This window comes from Cervus canadensis, chromosome 5 (assembly GCF_019320065.1).
Source record: "Cervus canadensis isolate Bull #8, Minnesota chromosome 5, ASM1932006v1, whole genome shotgun sequence".
In the NCBI taxonomy this organism is placed as follows: Eukaryota; Metazoa; Chordata; class Mammalia; order Artiodactyla; family Cervidae; genus Cervus; species Cervus canadensis.
Genome location: NC_057390.1, coordinates 66,406,133 through 66,420,763, shown reverse-complemented (window position 1 = coordinate 66,420,763; position 14,631 = coordinate 66,406,133). Strand labels below are relative to the sequence as shown.

Genomic DNA, 14,631 nt, shown 5'->3' with positions numbered 1-14,631 from the left:
CTTTCGGATGAATAGAGGGAATGAGGTTGTCCATGATGGGCCTGGACAAAGTGGAGGCAAGAGTGATCAGTACCTGTTCAGCTTTGCTGGGCTCAACTCAACATGTGATTTTGATTCCTGCTTAGGGGAGCAAGAACCCTGGGGCACTGTGTCCACAGGGAGCCTTACCTGCTCAGCGCCAGTCACCGTGTAGGCATGCAGGCTCACCAGTCCATTTGCCATCCTCATGGACTCGCTTGTGGGCTTCAAAGGAGGGAAGCAGACCAGGCATTAAACACTCATACGTTCTTCAAAAAAACCCCAGAAAAGCACAATTCACTCAGCAGCTGAGCTGGGGCTAGATGACAAGCCTCCCACTGACTCATGCTGGAACGCCATGTGTTCCTGGATCTCTTTCCTAGAGAGGCAGAGTTTGAAGGCTGTAGGGTGTCTGAGGCCCCAGCATTTCATACCTCAGGAGACCACCCTATGACAGACAGAAGCCCACTGGGTCCCGAGGACCTGGGCTGCTTGCTTGTCTCTAACGGCTTGTTATCAACGAGACATACCCCAACACGTATCTTCTGGGCATTTTGTGGGAGTCGGGAAGACCTGCCACTTCCAGGCTGTGAGGAATTGGGATTGAAAGTGCATTTTGGTTTCAGGTGGTGCTTCAGACCAGGGGTGTGTGACTCAAAAGCCCACGTGGTTAAAGAATGAAGGAAGGATCCACAGGGATAGGGCACTGGCTGCCTTGGAACAGAAACAGATAATTTGGAGGGTAGCCAAGCTTTTCAGAATGGGGCATGCTGCCTTTGGGGTGCTGCCTTTAGAGCCAGTGAGAATCAAAGGGCCTCCCCTGATCACTCTGAACCCCACTGCTCCTGATCACAGGAAGCAGTAGGCAAAGGCTTCAGCATCAGACAACAGCACTTGAAGCTCTGCTCAGCCACTTACTGGCTGCGTGATGGTGGGCATTTCACCTAGCCTCTCTGAGCCCATTTTTTCTTCTGTAAGTGAATTCTGTGATCCCTGTTTCAGATGGAGGGCCCTTGCGAGGATTAAGTGAGGCAGTGTCAATAAAGCACAGCATCAGTGCTCCATGGTAGTCACTTAGCCATTCCCCTTACTAACTCAATGGGCCAGTGGCTGAACACTCTGGGGTGAGGAAAGGCTTGAACCAGTACAACAAGATCCCCGATCCACTCACCCCGGCCAGGGTGCCGCAGGTCATCAGAGAGCCTGCCTCTGCTGCCATCTTCACCATCGTCATCAGGTCAGACGAGGACAAGTGCAGGCTGATGTTGGTGACCACCCCTCCCGTGAGGTCCACCAGGGCATCGGGGAGGTAGCCATAGTGCAAGTTGGCATAGGACCCATGAAACCTGGGAAAGAGGAAGGCAGATCAACCCCAGTGGTGCCTCCAGGAAGGGAGATAGCACACTAGACCTCTGTGTAGGGGAAGGATTTACCAACCACCCCCTGGCTGTGGCCATCTGCCCAGCTTCTGTTCTCCTGGATAAAGATTCTAGCAATGTGCCACCCTTATCGCTTCCTTCTCCTGGTCCCCTGGGCAGTCTCACAGGTGGCAGCATTATATAGAGGTTAGGAATGCAGGTGCTGGGGCCACAGGCCAAGGGTCAAACCCCAATCTCCCCAGATATTTAACTGCTTGACCTTAGATAAGTTACTTAATCTCCTAAAGCTGGGCTTCACATAGTGCCTGGCACATGGAAACCCTTTAACAAAGACCGGCTATTAATACAATGAGGATCCACTGTTTCCTGTTTAACAACAGTGGTAAGTACTGGCTGTGTGCAGGGTACCTTGTATTCAAAGATGGGTGAGACCTCTGCTCTCCAAGAGACCACAGTCAACAACTCTGATGACCTCTGTGACCATAAGCAGCCTTAGTACTTACTCTTATGTGAAGCTTGATGCAGAATTCCCCTTTCCATCCTCAGAACTAGCCCTCCTCCCACTCCAAGAATCATCAGGGAGGTGATGTCACTGGAAGTAACACAGGTGAGGACGAGGCTTCCATACACATCCCCAAAGCAAACCACCTAAACTCTCAGACCTGTGCTCCAAAATGCCTCTTCTCACCTTCCCATGGGGTTTCCGCTTCAGGACCCACACCCCAAGAAAAGCCCAGGTTTATTGCCCCTATCTTGCCTTCCTCCCAATTTTCTCCCAACTGTGGCAACCCCAGTCACCTACTGGTGAGGCAGACATTCTCCAGACTCAAGAGCCAATCTGCTTGGGCCAACTCCTGGCCTCCCCTGTCATGATGTCTCAGGCTCGGGCAGGAGGCTGAGCTTCTCAAGGCCCCCTCTGCTCATCCAGGGCATGGGTTCTTGCAGCGGTGCTGCCAGTGAAGCACACACAGCACGTGGAGAGGGTCTGGCTCACGGAGGTGTGCTTCCTGTGGGCACAATCGGGACAGCAAATCCCTGCTTCCCTGCTTCTACTGTCCCCCCTGAATAGCAGCACTCACCACCGAGGTGCTCTCTGCTTCAAAGGACACGTTAGGTTGCTTGACCTTCCTCGGGTGTCTGTTAACTATGAGAGTGCATGGATCAACTTGAAACAGAGAGGAAGTGACTGGGGGTTCTGGGATAGTTTCTGAGAAGGGGCACAACTCTGAACTAAGTTTTATCCAAGTAAGGCTCTGGTGTTTCCAGTAGTCATGTCTGGATGTGAGAGTTGGACCATAAAGAAGGCTGAGCACTGAAGAATTGACGCCTTCAAATTGTGGTGTTGGAGAAGATTCTTGAGAGTCCCTTGGGCTACAGGAGATCAAACCAGTCAATTCTAGAGGAAATCAACCTTGAATATTCATTGGAAGACCTGATATCAAAGCTCCAATACTCTGACCACCTGAAGCAAAGAGCTGACTCATTGAGAAAGACCCTGACGCTGGGAAAGATTGAGAGTAAGAGAAGGGGGCAGCAGAGGATGAGATGGTTGGATGGCATCACTGACTCAATGGACATGAGTTTGAGCAAGCTACAGGAGTTGGTGATGGACAGGGAAGCCTGGCGTGCTGCAGTCCATGGGGTCACAAAGAGTTGGACACGACTGAGTGACTGAACAACAAGGACAGTGGGACAGATACTCTGGGGAGGAAGACCAAATCAGGAGGCTCTGGAGCCGGAAGAGCATGGTGGGCCAATGATGGACTGACTGGTGCTCCTGGGAGAGGCAAGACTGACAGATTACAGGGAAAGCCTACAGCAGGGGCCGGGCAGATGAGGTCACATTTGATTTGAGAACTCAAGTTTCTGTCAATGGGGTGGCCTGGAAAAGTTACTGTGGGGTCCTAAAACACAGGCAGGGCAAACACACAACAACATGGAGGTGAGCCGGGCCGGGTGGGAGACCCTGCCTCCCGTCGTCAAAGCTGTCTGGTGGGCATGTTTCCCACCACTGCCTGGTCACTTGGGCTCTGGCCAGGGACTTCAGCTCTCCTGTCCCTGATGGGCAAGCAGTGGCTAAGCCCCTCCCAGGGAAAGCCCTGGCCTTGGCTTGCTTTCTGGTGATGACCACGTGGAGGTCAGGCATGGGTCCATTCTGCTGCCGCCTCTACTGGGGCCCATGGCCTCAGATAAGACCCCTTCCAGTCCTCAGCCTTTCACCCGGATCTGCTCTGGGGCCCCTCATACATCCTTCTCTCATCATACTTCCAACTCTGCCATTCTCTTCCCCTGAGACCCCCAAAATTCACATAAATCCACTCCAGCAAACACAGATCAAGCAGCTGCTCTCAGCAGGCCAGTGTCCCAGGTACAAACACCATGCATGCTGAGAAAGCCTTGTATTAATGAAAGTGAAGGACCCACAGAACCCAAGGGCCATTCTACAGGAACCAGATGACAGACAGATCTCGACCTGTTATTAAACTGGTTCTAAATCTTATCTCCCTCTCTCTGACCGGGGTTATGTTTGGTATTAGACTCTTATCTCTGTGATGTTTGCTGAGTCAACTGCAAAGCTTCCCTTTGGTCATGATTGTGCCCAGGTGGGTCTCAGCATATCTGACTCACTTGATTTTCCACATGTTTTCAGGCTCTGGGTCATAGATTAAGAGGGTGCTGAGAGTGCCAGATGGTCACCAAGATCAGTGAACCAGTGAAGTTGCTCAGTTGTGTCCGACTCCTAGCAATCCCATGGACTGTAGCCTACCAGTCTTCTCCATCCATGGAATTTTCCAGACAAGAGTACTGGAGTGGGTTGCCCTTTCCTTCTCCAGGGAATCTTCCCGATCCAGGGATCGAACCCAGGTATCCCACATTGCAGGCAGATGGTTTACCGTCTGAGCTACCGGGGAAGCCCAAGACCAGGGTTCTAGAATCTATTCCAGAGCCCACCAGCATGACCCATCTCCCTTGCTGCCACACTCCCTTCTGGCTTCAAATAGAACTGCACCAGAGCCACACCAGGAAGGCCCTGCTGGCTCTGTCCCGCCACTCCAGGGCCACAGCCTCAGTGTCTACAGGCCTCGTCTTGTTTTCTGGGCTTCATTCTCAAATGCTAACGTCCAGCTCTTCCTGACAGAGCAACAGCGTCAGTTAGGTACAAGGTGACTCAAAAGAAACAATGTACAAAAACAGTACTTGTGATGCACCCTCCAGAAGGACAGGGACTGGTGGTGGTCTGTAGGGCTGTAACCATTTCTCAGAACCCAAGACTGGATGGTCCGGGGTCTTCAGCCTTGCCAAATAATGTCACCAGATCACATGATCAAAGACCTCAGTAGACTCAGGTTAATCACTTGTACCTGCCATCACATCACTATTTGGAGTCTTGGCTTCCCCATTCATCATGTGAAGCGTTGGTTAGGAAGATCTTTGGGGAACTTGATTCCAGACCACTCTCCACTACTCATTTTCTCCTGAAATGTGTGGTCCCCTGGCCTTCTGTCTCCTAGTATTGATTTCTAGCTGTGATGAGTCCCTCACCTGTGTGGGTCTTGATGCTAGCAACCTCTTACACACACATGACTCTTGTATCTGTTGTCAGCACCCTACCCTCTGCAGCCACCACAGAGACACCAGATGAAAGGGGAAGGACCCGCGGCCAGCAGCCCCCTCTCTTGGGGTCGTCCACAGCCTCCTCTCGTTGTGTCTACCTGATGCCGATGGAGCCTGTCCCAGCAGTGGCTGGGTGTTTAGACAAAGCGCTGTCTCTCTGCTTTACAGACACGAGCTCATGGATCCTGCTTGTGTTTCAGGGACATGGCAGCTCTTCTCAGCCTCCTTGGCTGACAGGAAATAGAAAGGGAGGGAAAGACAGAGAGCGCTGCATTTGCCACACCTGTCACTACGCCTGTCACCTGGACCCAGGAATTCTGAGAGAGTCTTGTTCTCACCCCCTCAGCTTCAGCCTCATTTTGGGAAAACGTCTCTCTGCCTGACAATGATAGGAGACAGGGAAGAATTCAGATGTCAAATCGGATCCAGGAAATATGCTGAAAGGCTATAATTCTGAGTCGCAGAGATCCCAGAAAGGATGCTAGGCAGCCTACCAGATTTTGTCTCCCACTCTCCTGTTTTGTGACCTCTGAGGAAAAAAGCCAGGCAAATATATATTTTTCCCTCTCCACATCTGACTCACTTGACCAGTTAATTTCCAGACTCCCCAGCTGCAACAGTGTTTCAAAGTCTGGAATTCAAGTGTTCATTCAGTATTGTCTACACCCTGGGAGGGAAAGAAGACCATCTCCACTCAGACATGTGGGTTCTCCGTGCTTATTCTGCGATTCCTGTGGGCCAGACACTGAAGCAAAAGACAAATCCTTTTCCTCTAGGACTGGCAGTGTCAAGGGATGATGGACAGGCATGTGACTGGGGAGGACATATCTGATCCCAGCTTGGCCTCAAGCACTGTGTGACCCTGGGCAAGTCATTTCATCCCCACACCAGCCTTGGTTTCCTCATCTTTCAGAGAAGGTAGGGTTTGATGCTGACAAAGGCTCTGTCTAGCTCTGATGTACTCTATTTGATTTCCTCTACATTCTACAACCCCCTTCTTTGGATGGAGGGAAAAGCTTTTAAATAGCTTTGGAATTTGCAACATTTTCTCCTGCTCTAGATTTCTTCAGGCAGTGCAGTGTGGATTCCGAGTCCAGTTTCCCATTTCTTTTCAAGCTGAACAACTGCTTTAGGTCAGTTGTTGACAAAATGGGGTCAAAGTCACCACATCATTTGCGAGCTCTCTAATTCTCCAAGTGAACCGCCTTGCTCCCCACTTTCAATAAAGAAATTAAAAAAAAAAAAAAAAGAAGCCCTGGAGTGGTGAGCGCTGAATCCACCCAAGAAAGATAATGGCAGCATTTGCATAAGAAGCTTAGAAGTGAATTAACCTCCCAAAACATATGTATTGTTTCAACCACCTGGGTTGTTTTCTGGGTATCATTCTCAAATGTTAATGTCCAGCTCTTCCTGACACTGGAAATGAGCAACAGCTTTAGTTTTGAACAAGTTGACTCAAAAGAAATGATGTATAAAAAGAGTGCTAGCTATGTGCCCTTCAGAAGGACAGGGACTGGTGGTGGTCTGTAGGGTTGTAACCATTCCTCAGAACCCAAGACTGGACAAGGTGGGGTCTTCAGTCTTGCCAAATAATGTCACCTGATCAAATGACCAAAGACCTCAGTAGACTCAGGTTAATCACTTGCACCTGCCGTCACATCACTATTCGGAGTCTTGGCTTCCCCATTCATCATATGAAGGACTGGTTAGGAAGATCTTTGGGGAACTAGATTCCAGAACACTCTCCACTACTCATTTTCTCCCGAGATGTGTGGTCCCCTGGCCTTCTGTCTCCTAGTATTGATTCCTAGTTGTAATGTGTCCCTCATCTGGGTGGGTCTTGATGCTAGCAACCTCTTACACACACGTGACACTTGCATACCCCACCTGGGCCAGCCTGAGCATCTCTATTACAGCATGCAGTGCAGTGCCTAGACTATGACTAAAGGCACAATAAACATCTGTTCAATAAAATCAACCCAAACTGTGCAAGTGAAGCACACGACTTGTGGAGTTTATAGGTCCTTCAGCTTGTGAACCCCAGAAAATAGTCCTTGACACAGGGTGTTCAGACCATATAATAATAAGCAGCTCCTGCCCTGTTCCCCACACATAAATCCAATTTCACGGTATCCACACCAGGCCCCAGACTGTCCTGCCGGGGTTGCTGCTCATATCATTCACATTGTTGGGGATGTCCATGCCCCCATATCCCCTCTCCCCCTTCTGAAATCTCACCTATCCTTTAAGACCTCGCTCACCGCCACCTCCACTGTGCAGCCTCAGCTGACTCTCTGTGAGTCAGAAAGTCAGAACTACTGTCTCTCTTCTTTGCCCTCTCAGCAGACTTTGACCATAATATTGTATTTTATTTGGGCCTGAACACCAGCCCCTAAAATAATACCACTGTCCGTCCCTATCTCTGTCCAGCTTTGCCCTGCCCATCCCTCGCTATGTGCCTCTGGGTCCCTCCCAATGGTTTGTGTCTAACACAGCCTTGCACATGTGGTTATTTATATAGGATGTCCCATGAGGTGGCAAAGGCTCTGAGGCTCCCAGGGGCATTGCTTGAATTGAGCAAAGCTGCCAAAAGTCTCAGGACCGACTGGTGGGGAGCAGCTGTCAGGGCTAGTGGCTAGGCGGGCAGGGCCAGTATCCAGGCCCCAGGCATAGGGACAGGCCCATCCTTACTTGGCGTAGGCCTTCTCCAGCAGGCACGGCCAAAACTCTCGCTTGTTGCGAGGTTTGACGAAGAGGTACTCGTTGTTCAGGACAGGTAGGCGATCGTCAATGACCACTTCCACCCACTGGCCACACCGCCAGAACTGGAGGAGAGAAAGCAAAATATATGCCTTAGTAGAGCTGGGGCAGGAGGGAGGTGCTGACCCCCCAGCCCAGGCCAAAAGATTACCACCATTGCCACATTGCACCACAGTGCAATAAGAAGTCTATACAGATCAAAATTGCAGCCCAGGCTGGCAAATAGGGGACGTGCCTGTCATTTCCACTGACAGGTGAGTCACAGGTCAAGTTAATCAAGGAAAACACAGGCAGGGAGGAAGGCGTCTCGGGTCTAGCTGGACTTTGCTACTAATTCCTGCCTCACTTTGGCACGTCCTTTGTGAGCTTCAGACACGCTAGATGCTCCGGGTACATCTTGTGTACAAAATGGGAGCAGATGCTGATAGCAGAGGAGAATGGGTGACGGGGAGTGTCCTGACGGGGAAGGAGAGCCTTCGGGGAGCTGGAGGCTCGAGGGAAGACGGGCAGGGTTCCTGCAGGTGGCGAGGAGATGGGAAAGCATCCCAGATGGTAGCCACGGAGTGGGCAGGGCCCGGAGGCCGCCACGCACGAGGCTGCTGGGGAGGACTGAGCAGTTTCAGCCTCGCCCTGGCCCTCCTCTCCTCATGTCCAGCTGGCCCTGCCATCAGAGCAGCAGCAATGAAGCGGGCTGGCACTGCTGCCGCCAAGAGCGCAAACGAACCAGATGTTCCTCTCCAAAACAGACTGGTTTAATCTTCAGCATTCATCTCTTAATGGTTCACCCAGGGACACTGCCAAATGACAAAAATGCATAACAAAAGCCAGCTTTTTGGAGTTTGTTTGCTGGTCTCTGGATCAGCAACAGGGTGAAGGTCTTAGGCCTGAGTCTTAAGGCAGGCAGGCCTCCGACAGCGGGGCTCAGGGTAAGGCCGGGTGGATGTGATTCATCACCTGCTCATGGTAAGGGGGAGCCATCCACATGGCCTTGTCCACAGCTGAATGTCCCCAGTGTTGGACTGTTGTACCCACGTGAGGATGCATTATCGAAGCCGAGATGGAGACCAAGACAGGAATGTCAGGGGAGACAAAACAAAGAAAGTGTTCTTGCAGTCTTTAATGAACCAGTCCACTGGAGCTGGTGTTCTCACAGCTGTGGGTCTGCGTCCCCACTGCAGTCAGACGCACAGGCGGGTGAAGTGGGGAGCCAACAGAGATGCTATTATAGTGAGATCATTGAACATGTCTGAAGCTCCAAGGAAGCTAACCCTAGCTCCTGGATGGAGGGTATCAGAAGGACAGACCCATTTGAGTTTAACTGCACAGCAAAGTGTAGGAGCCAGTGTCCAGTCAGTGGAACCATGCTCCAGGCCTAGTTGTGTCCTGAGCAATAGCTATTGGATAAGATACTTGATTCTCTGTGACTCAGTTTCCTCATCTGTCAAATGGTGGTAAGAGTAACAACTACCTCATACCATGACTGGGATCAGATGAGACTGTGAGAGTGGGATCACAGTTTTGACAGAAGGAACTGTTCTTTCAAGAGCTTTTTTGTTCAGCACCTAGGATAGTGCCCAGCACACAGTAGGCCATCAAGAATGAGTGAGTCCTGGCTTGAATGAGTCCCTCTGGTTGATTCCACCCTCACTCGCACCTTCCCTTGCCAGTAGAGCTGACCAGACTTGCTCTCCCTATACAAAGGGAACCTCAGATAAGATCATTGTTCCCAGAAAGGATGCAAATGGCCTGATGAAAATGTGGTGGTCAAGAATGAGGTCAGTGATCTGTGTTTCCTAGTTCCCTTCTCTGGATGAGGAGGGCTGGCCCCTAGATAATGTCTGCACCCTTTAACAAGCAGCCTGGGCCATCTGACCAGCACCCAAGTATCTGCAGGAAACCAGAAGGGTTTTGGGCAAAGAATCCGAGTTGCCCAGATACAGGGCTCTTTCCTGAGAACTGTGCCCAGACTCAGAAAGAACAGATGTACAGAGGTCAGCACTGCAGCTATTTCTGGAGAACCGCGGGGCTTTCTTCACCTTCCAGAAGGGCAGAGCATACCCTGCCTAGACCTCAATTTGTCCTAAGCACCTGTCTCTCCACCACTTGTAGCTTTGAGGTGAGCCTGGACACAGCTAAACCCCGCCCCCTCTGGCTAACTTCTCAGTGTGATCCTTGGACCAGTAATATCAGCATCATCTGTTAGAAGACCTAGCATGCAAATAATTGGACATCAGGAAGAGAAAACAGGATAAAGGAGGATGCCAAGAAAAAAACTGGAAGGAAACAGCTGAGCAGAAAAAGGAGGCAGGTCTTCAGAAGGAAAGTGCTCACTGAATTCCAGGCAAGATTATTCTTCACAAGGACACAGACATAGAGAACAGACTTATGGCCACAGGGGGTGGGGGAGGAAGGAGAAGGTGGGATGTATGGAAAGAGTAACACAGAAACATATACATTATTACATGTAAAATAGATAGCCAATGGGAATTTGCTGTAGACTCAGGGAACTTAAACCAGGGTTCTGTAACAACCTAGAGGAGTGAGATGGGGAGGGAGGTGGGAGGGAGGTTCAAGAGGGAGGAGACATAAGTATACCTATGGCTGATTCATGTTGATGTTCAGCAGAAACCAACAGAATACTGTAATTATCCTTCAATTAAAAATAAATACATTTAATTATAAAAAAGGCATACATATGGTCATATTCTAAAGAAACTTCTGAACCAAGGAGAGAGCGTGCCTCATAGAAATTTGCAATTTGAAAGAATGTATTGCATACAAGGTCAAGAAAATAGATTGGATATTTCTTCTGCAACATTGGAGGAGCTATAAGACAATGGAAAAATGTTTACAGATTTTTGTGAAAAAGGAATGTAATCCAAAAATCCTAAACCCAACTGAAATGCTGTTTTTAAGAAAGAGCAAGTGAAAAAATACTCAATCTGAGGAAACTATTCAAGGAATTACTCCTACCAAATGATAATGAAGTTAGAACAAAAATCTTAAGGGGAAATGAAGGCTGAAGGAAACAATGGTGAATAATGAGTTTTGAATATGCTTTGGACAAGAAACATACTTGTAACAGTGAAAGTAAAATTGATAGCGAAAGGATGAGCAAAAATATAACAAGGAAATGTAAGTAACAGGAATCTAGAATAGCAATGTGAAAATCAGGTGAGGAGGAAGTCAAGGTTAGAAGCTTCATACATAACAAAGAGGGATATTGTGTAAGTTTTATTCTAACAACTGAAGAGCAAAAACATAATTATTTGGGTACAAAGGAATAGAGCAAGAAAACTATAAAGTCAAAACATAAAAGGAACCCTCCAAACTATAACTTTGGGAAAGAACTTTAATTCACTTCTTTTAGAATATGACAAATCAAACAGACAAAAAATAAGCCAAGACAAAAGAGATAATTGCAGATTATATAATCTATAAATCAGAGAACTTGATTGCATATATCAAACTTATGACCATTGGATAATAAAATATATATATAGAAAAGAGATTGATAAAGTAGTCTTAACCACAAATTAGAGGAAATTAAATAAATTTCCAGAGACTTAAATAAGCAATTTTGGGGCAATGCACTTAGAACTATAGAAAAAATAGTTGATTCTCTCAGCAAAATATAAATTTCAAGAATTAACTCCAGAAGAAATAAGAGGCCCACACAGATCCATAGCTATTGAACACATTGGAAGAGTTAAAGAAATCATATTTTAAAAGGAGATAGGTCCAGACAATTTAACAATTGTCTATTTCACTTGCAAAGAACAGATAATTAATGATTAACAACCATTATACAAATTATTTCAGATCAAAGTAAATCTCAATGTGCTCATATTAAAAAGCTAGTATAACTCCAAAGAAAAACAACAAAAATCTGGAATCCAATTGTACATGTGATATAGATGCAAAAATTCTAATAAATTTTTAGCACATTGAATCCAACAGTGGATTAAAAAAATGGCATACCAAGAAAGTATGCCACTAAAATCAAAAGAAGGCAGAATTTTGCTCTTGTCACCTCATTCAAAATTACAGTCTTCTAATTAATACAGCAAAACAAAATAACTCTATAAATATTAAGAGACAAAATTATCTTTATTTGTGGATAATATTAGATAACTAAAAAATATCCAGACATTAATAAAGAAGAAATTAGAATTTGATAAGGTGGCTAGATACAAATTAATATAAAAAAAGGACTAGCATTCTCTTTTCATCAACATATAGTTAGAAAAATCATTCATGTTAATTACAAAATTGTAAAATATCTGAGAATACATTTATCAAGAAGGGTATAGAAGGAATATCAAAACATAACTATAACATTTTATTGAAGGACATAAAACTGGTTCTAGATAAATGGAAAGATATACTGTGCTTTTGGAAAGGAATAATTACAATAATAAAAATGTGATTTTTCCAAATTAATACATAAATTTAATGCTGCTCTATTCTGCTTCATGGTGGCTTTTCTTTTTAATTAGATGCAATGATTTAAAAATTCTCACAGAAGAATAAATGTGCAAGAATCAACAAGATAAAATATTTTTGAGGGAAAGATACTGAATAATGAAGGAGAACTTATGTCACCAGCTGTTACAACTCACTCTGATGCTACTGTAATCAAAACAACAGCGTGTGGCACAGGGACAGACAGACAAAATCTTAATGATGTACAGGGTCTTTGATCAATAATTCTTTTCTTTGGCTGATTGTTTCTGCCATACTTTTTATTGGGTTGCCCAAAATGTTCATTCAGATCTTCCCATAAGATGCTATGGAAAAACCCAAATGAACTTTTTGGCCAACCCAATATTTACACGAAAACATTTTAATTCTTATCTTCCCTATGTGTTGTCAGATCCTGAGTTCAAATCCTTTTGAGGAGCTAACACACATTAACTAACACTTAAGTGTCTCTCCCACATCTCAGGCTGCTAAACCAAGAGAACATTAAAGACAGTTGCCTCCCTAGGCTCACAGAGAATCCCATTTAAGGAGCATCCCAGCAGCATACTTACCCGAAAACGGAAAATCCCTGCATACTGGTATGAAAAACTTTGGTCTATTAGGATCTTCTGCAGATACTGTGGACTCTGTGTCAAGGACCCCAGTGCTGCCAGGAACCAGCAGTCTCCTGGAGGGGAGGGGGACATAAGTCGTGAGATGCTGTTTGGACCCACCTGGAAGCCCCACCCCTTGCACTGCTCAGAGTTGGCGTGCCTCCTTCTGAATAATGCTTTTTTTTTTTTTCCTGTCTGAGAGAGGAGAACTGGGGGAAAGATTCACCGGGGTCAGTTCCAAGCAAGATAGAGGTGATGGTGGCAGTTATGGAGATAGTGGTGGGGACAGGGGTGGAGTAGTGATAGGGATGGTGATGTTGGTGCTGCTATGATGCTGATGGTAGTGCAGTCAGGAGAGCCCCAGCCAAGCTGATGGGCCAACTTGCCTTCTGATTCTCGTTTGGCCCAAGGTGCCCAGAACCAAAGTTACAGCAGATTTTGTTGCCAGCATCGGTGGCAATGGTGCGCTCTAAAATTGGGGAGAACAGATTTCGGTTTTTCTTTACTAATATTTACTCAGTCCCTCTTGGTGTTGGGGCCTTTCCAGCCCAAATTGTTTCTCCCCTCTTCCCTCTTGAGGGAACATGGCTTTAAGTTTCTCCTTTAAGGTCGCTGTGAGCCCTTTTGAGCAAGCTCACCCCCTTCTCCTGAGTCTTCTCTCCACCTTCACACAATGGCCTGAATGCCCTTTCAAGTCAGGCATGCTGCTGGCTGCAGAAGCCACAGGGATGCCCTGGGAGAGATCCCTTCTCCCGTCAGGAGGCTACTGGCTGGAGGGGACTTTCTCCAACACAGACAGCAAGCCAGGCAGGCTTCTATCAAATTCACCAGGTGAAGTCCAAGTGCCAGGGCACTAACTTGAAAGTGACATTCTAAGGACATAGAGCCTGCTCTCAGAAAGGTTGTGTCTTATTTATTTATTTGGCTGCACTGGGTCTTAAATCTGGCTTGTGGGATGTAGTTCGCTGTCCAGGAATTGAACCTGGGCCCCCTGCATGGAAACAAAGAGCCCTAGCCACTGAACCACCAGGGGAGTCCCAAGGGTTGTATCTTATTTTGCGATGTCTCTGGGCTCCATGCCTACTTGCCCACCCCAAGGAGTCTCGCCCCCCACTCCTAGGGTTCTTGCTCAGGGGTGTTGCGTGGCCACACCTGCTATTGCCCATGGGCCTCCCTTCTCCTGCCACACTCCTCAGGTCTCAGCAACAACTCCAGTTGGGTCCAGTGGGTTGGAGGGAGTCACACAGCCCTAGATTCAAACTCGACTCTGTCATGTATTGCTTTTATGACATGAAAGACATTATTGTGTCCCTTGGGCCCCTAGCTTCCGCATATATAAAATGAGGATGTTGCAGGGTTAATGAACTATTTCATGCAAAGTATCTAGCAAAGCCTTGCAGAAGTTCAGTAAACATTTACTTCCCTCTACTCAGGGCTCAGACTGAACTCTGTGTATATTTTCTCCTTTTCTTTGACAATTCCTCTCCCTAAAGGGCTCTGCACACCCACTGCTAAGCTGATTTGCAGGCTGAAGGTCTGAGCATGAGTAGTCCAACCACAGCAACACTGAGGGTGCCGGCCTCTGTGGGACTGGGTGGGGGCACTTCTCTCCACCCACTGCTGCTCAGAGGTGGACTTTGGGCAGCCTGCCTCCATCCAGGGCCAAGAAGAAAGAGGTTGAATTCTTACCTGCCTCTCCTTGTTGGATATCGAATCTGCTCGCACCTTCCAGGATGAAGAGAGGCTCTGATTTACCCTTCAATAAATCCTTAGAAAAGAGC

The 14,631-nt window shown here is 47.4% G+C and overlaps 1 protein-coding gene across 6 annotated transcripts in view; it reads right to left on the bottom strand.

Annotated features, from left to right (window-relative positions):
* Positions 1 to 14,631, bottom strand: part of CAPN13 (calpain 13) — a 117,766-nt gene that overhangs the window by 62,415 nt on the left and 40,720 nt on the right. For all 6 annotated transcript variants that reach the window (XR_006269496.1, XM_043469017.1, XM_043469015.1 and 3 more), the window contains exons 3-7: positions 14,540 to 14,618; positions 12,809 to 12,924; positions 7,704 to 7,837; positions 1,190 to 1,364; positions 169 to 243 (exon numbers count right to left, since the gene is read on the bottom strand). Coding sequence is in view for 5 of the 6 variants with exons in the window: in XM_043469017.1 (XP_043324952.1) it covers positions 169 to 243; positions 1,190 to 1,364; positions 7,704 to 7,837; positions 12,809 to 12,924; positions 14,540 to 14,618 (579 nt within the window). In the remaining variant the exon portion in view is untranslated. The remainder of the gene's footprint in view (positions 1 to 168; positions 244 to 1,189; positions 1,365 to 7,703; positions 7,838 to 12,808; positions 12,925 to 14,539; positions 14,619 to 14,631) is intronic.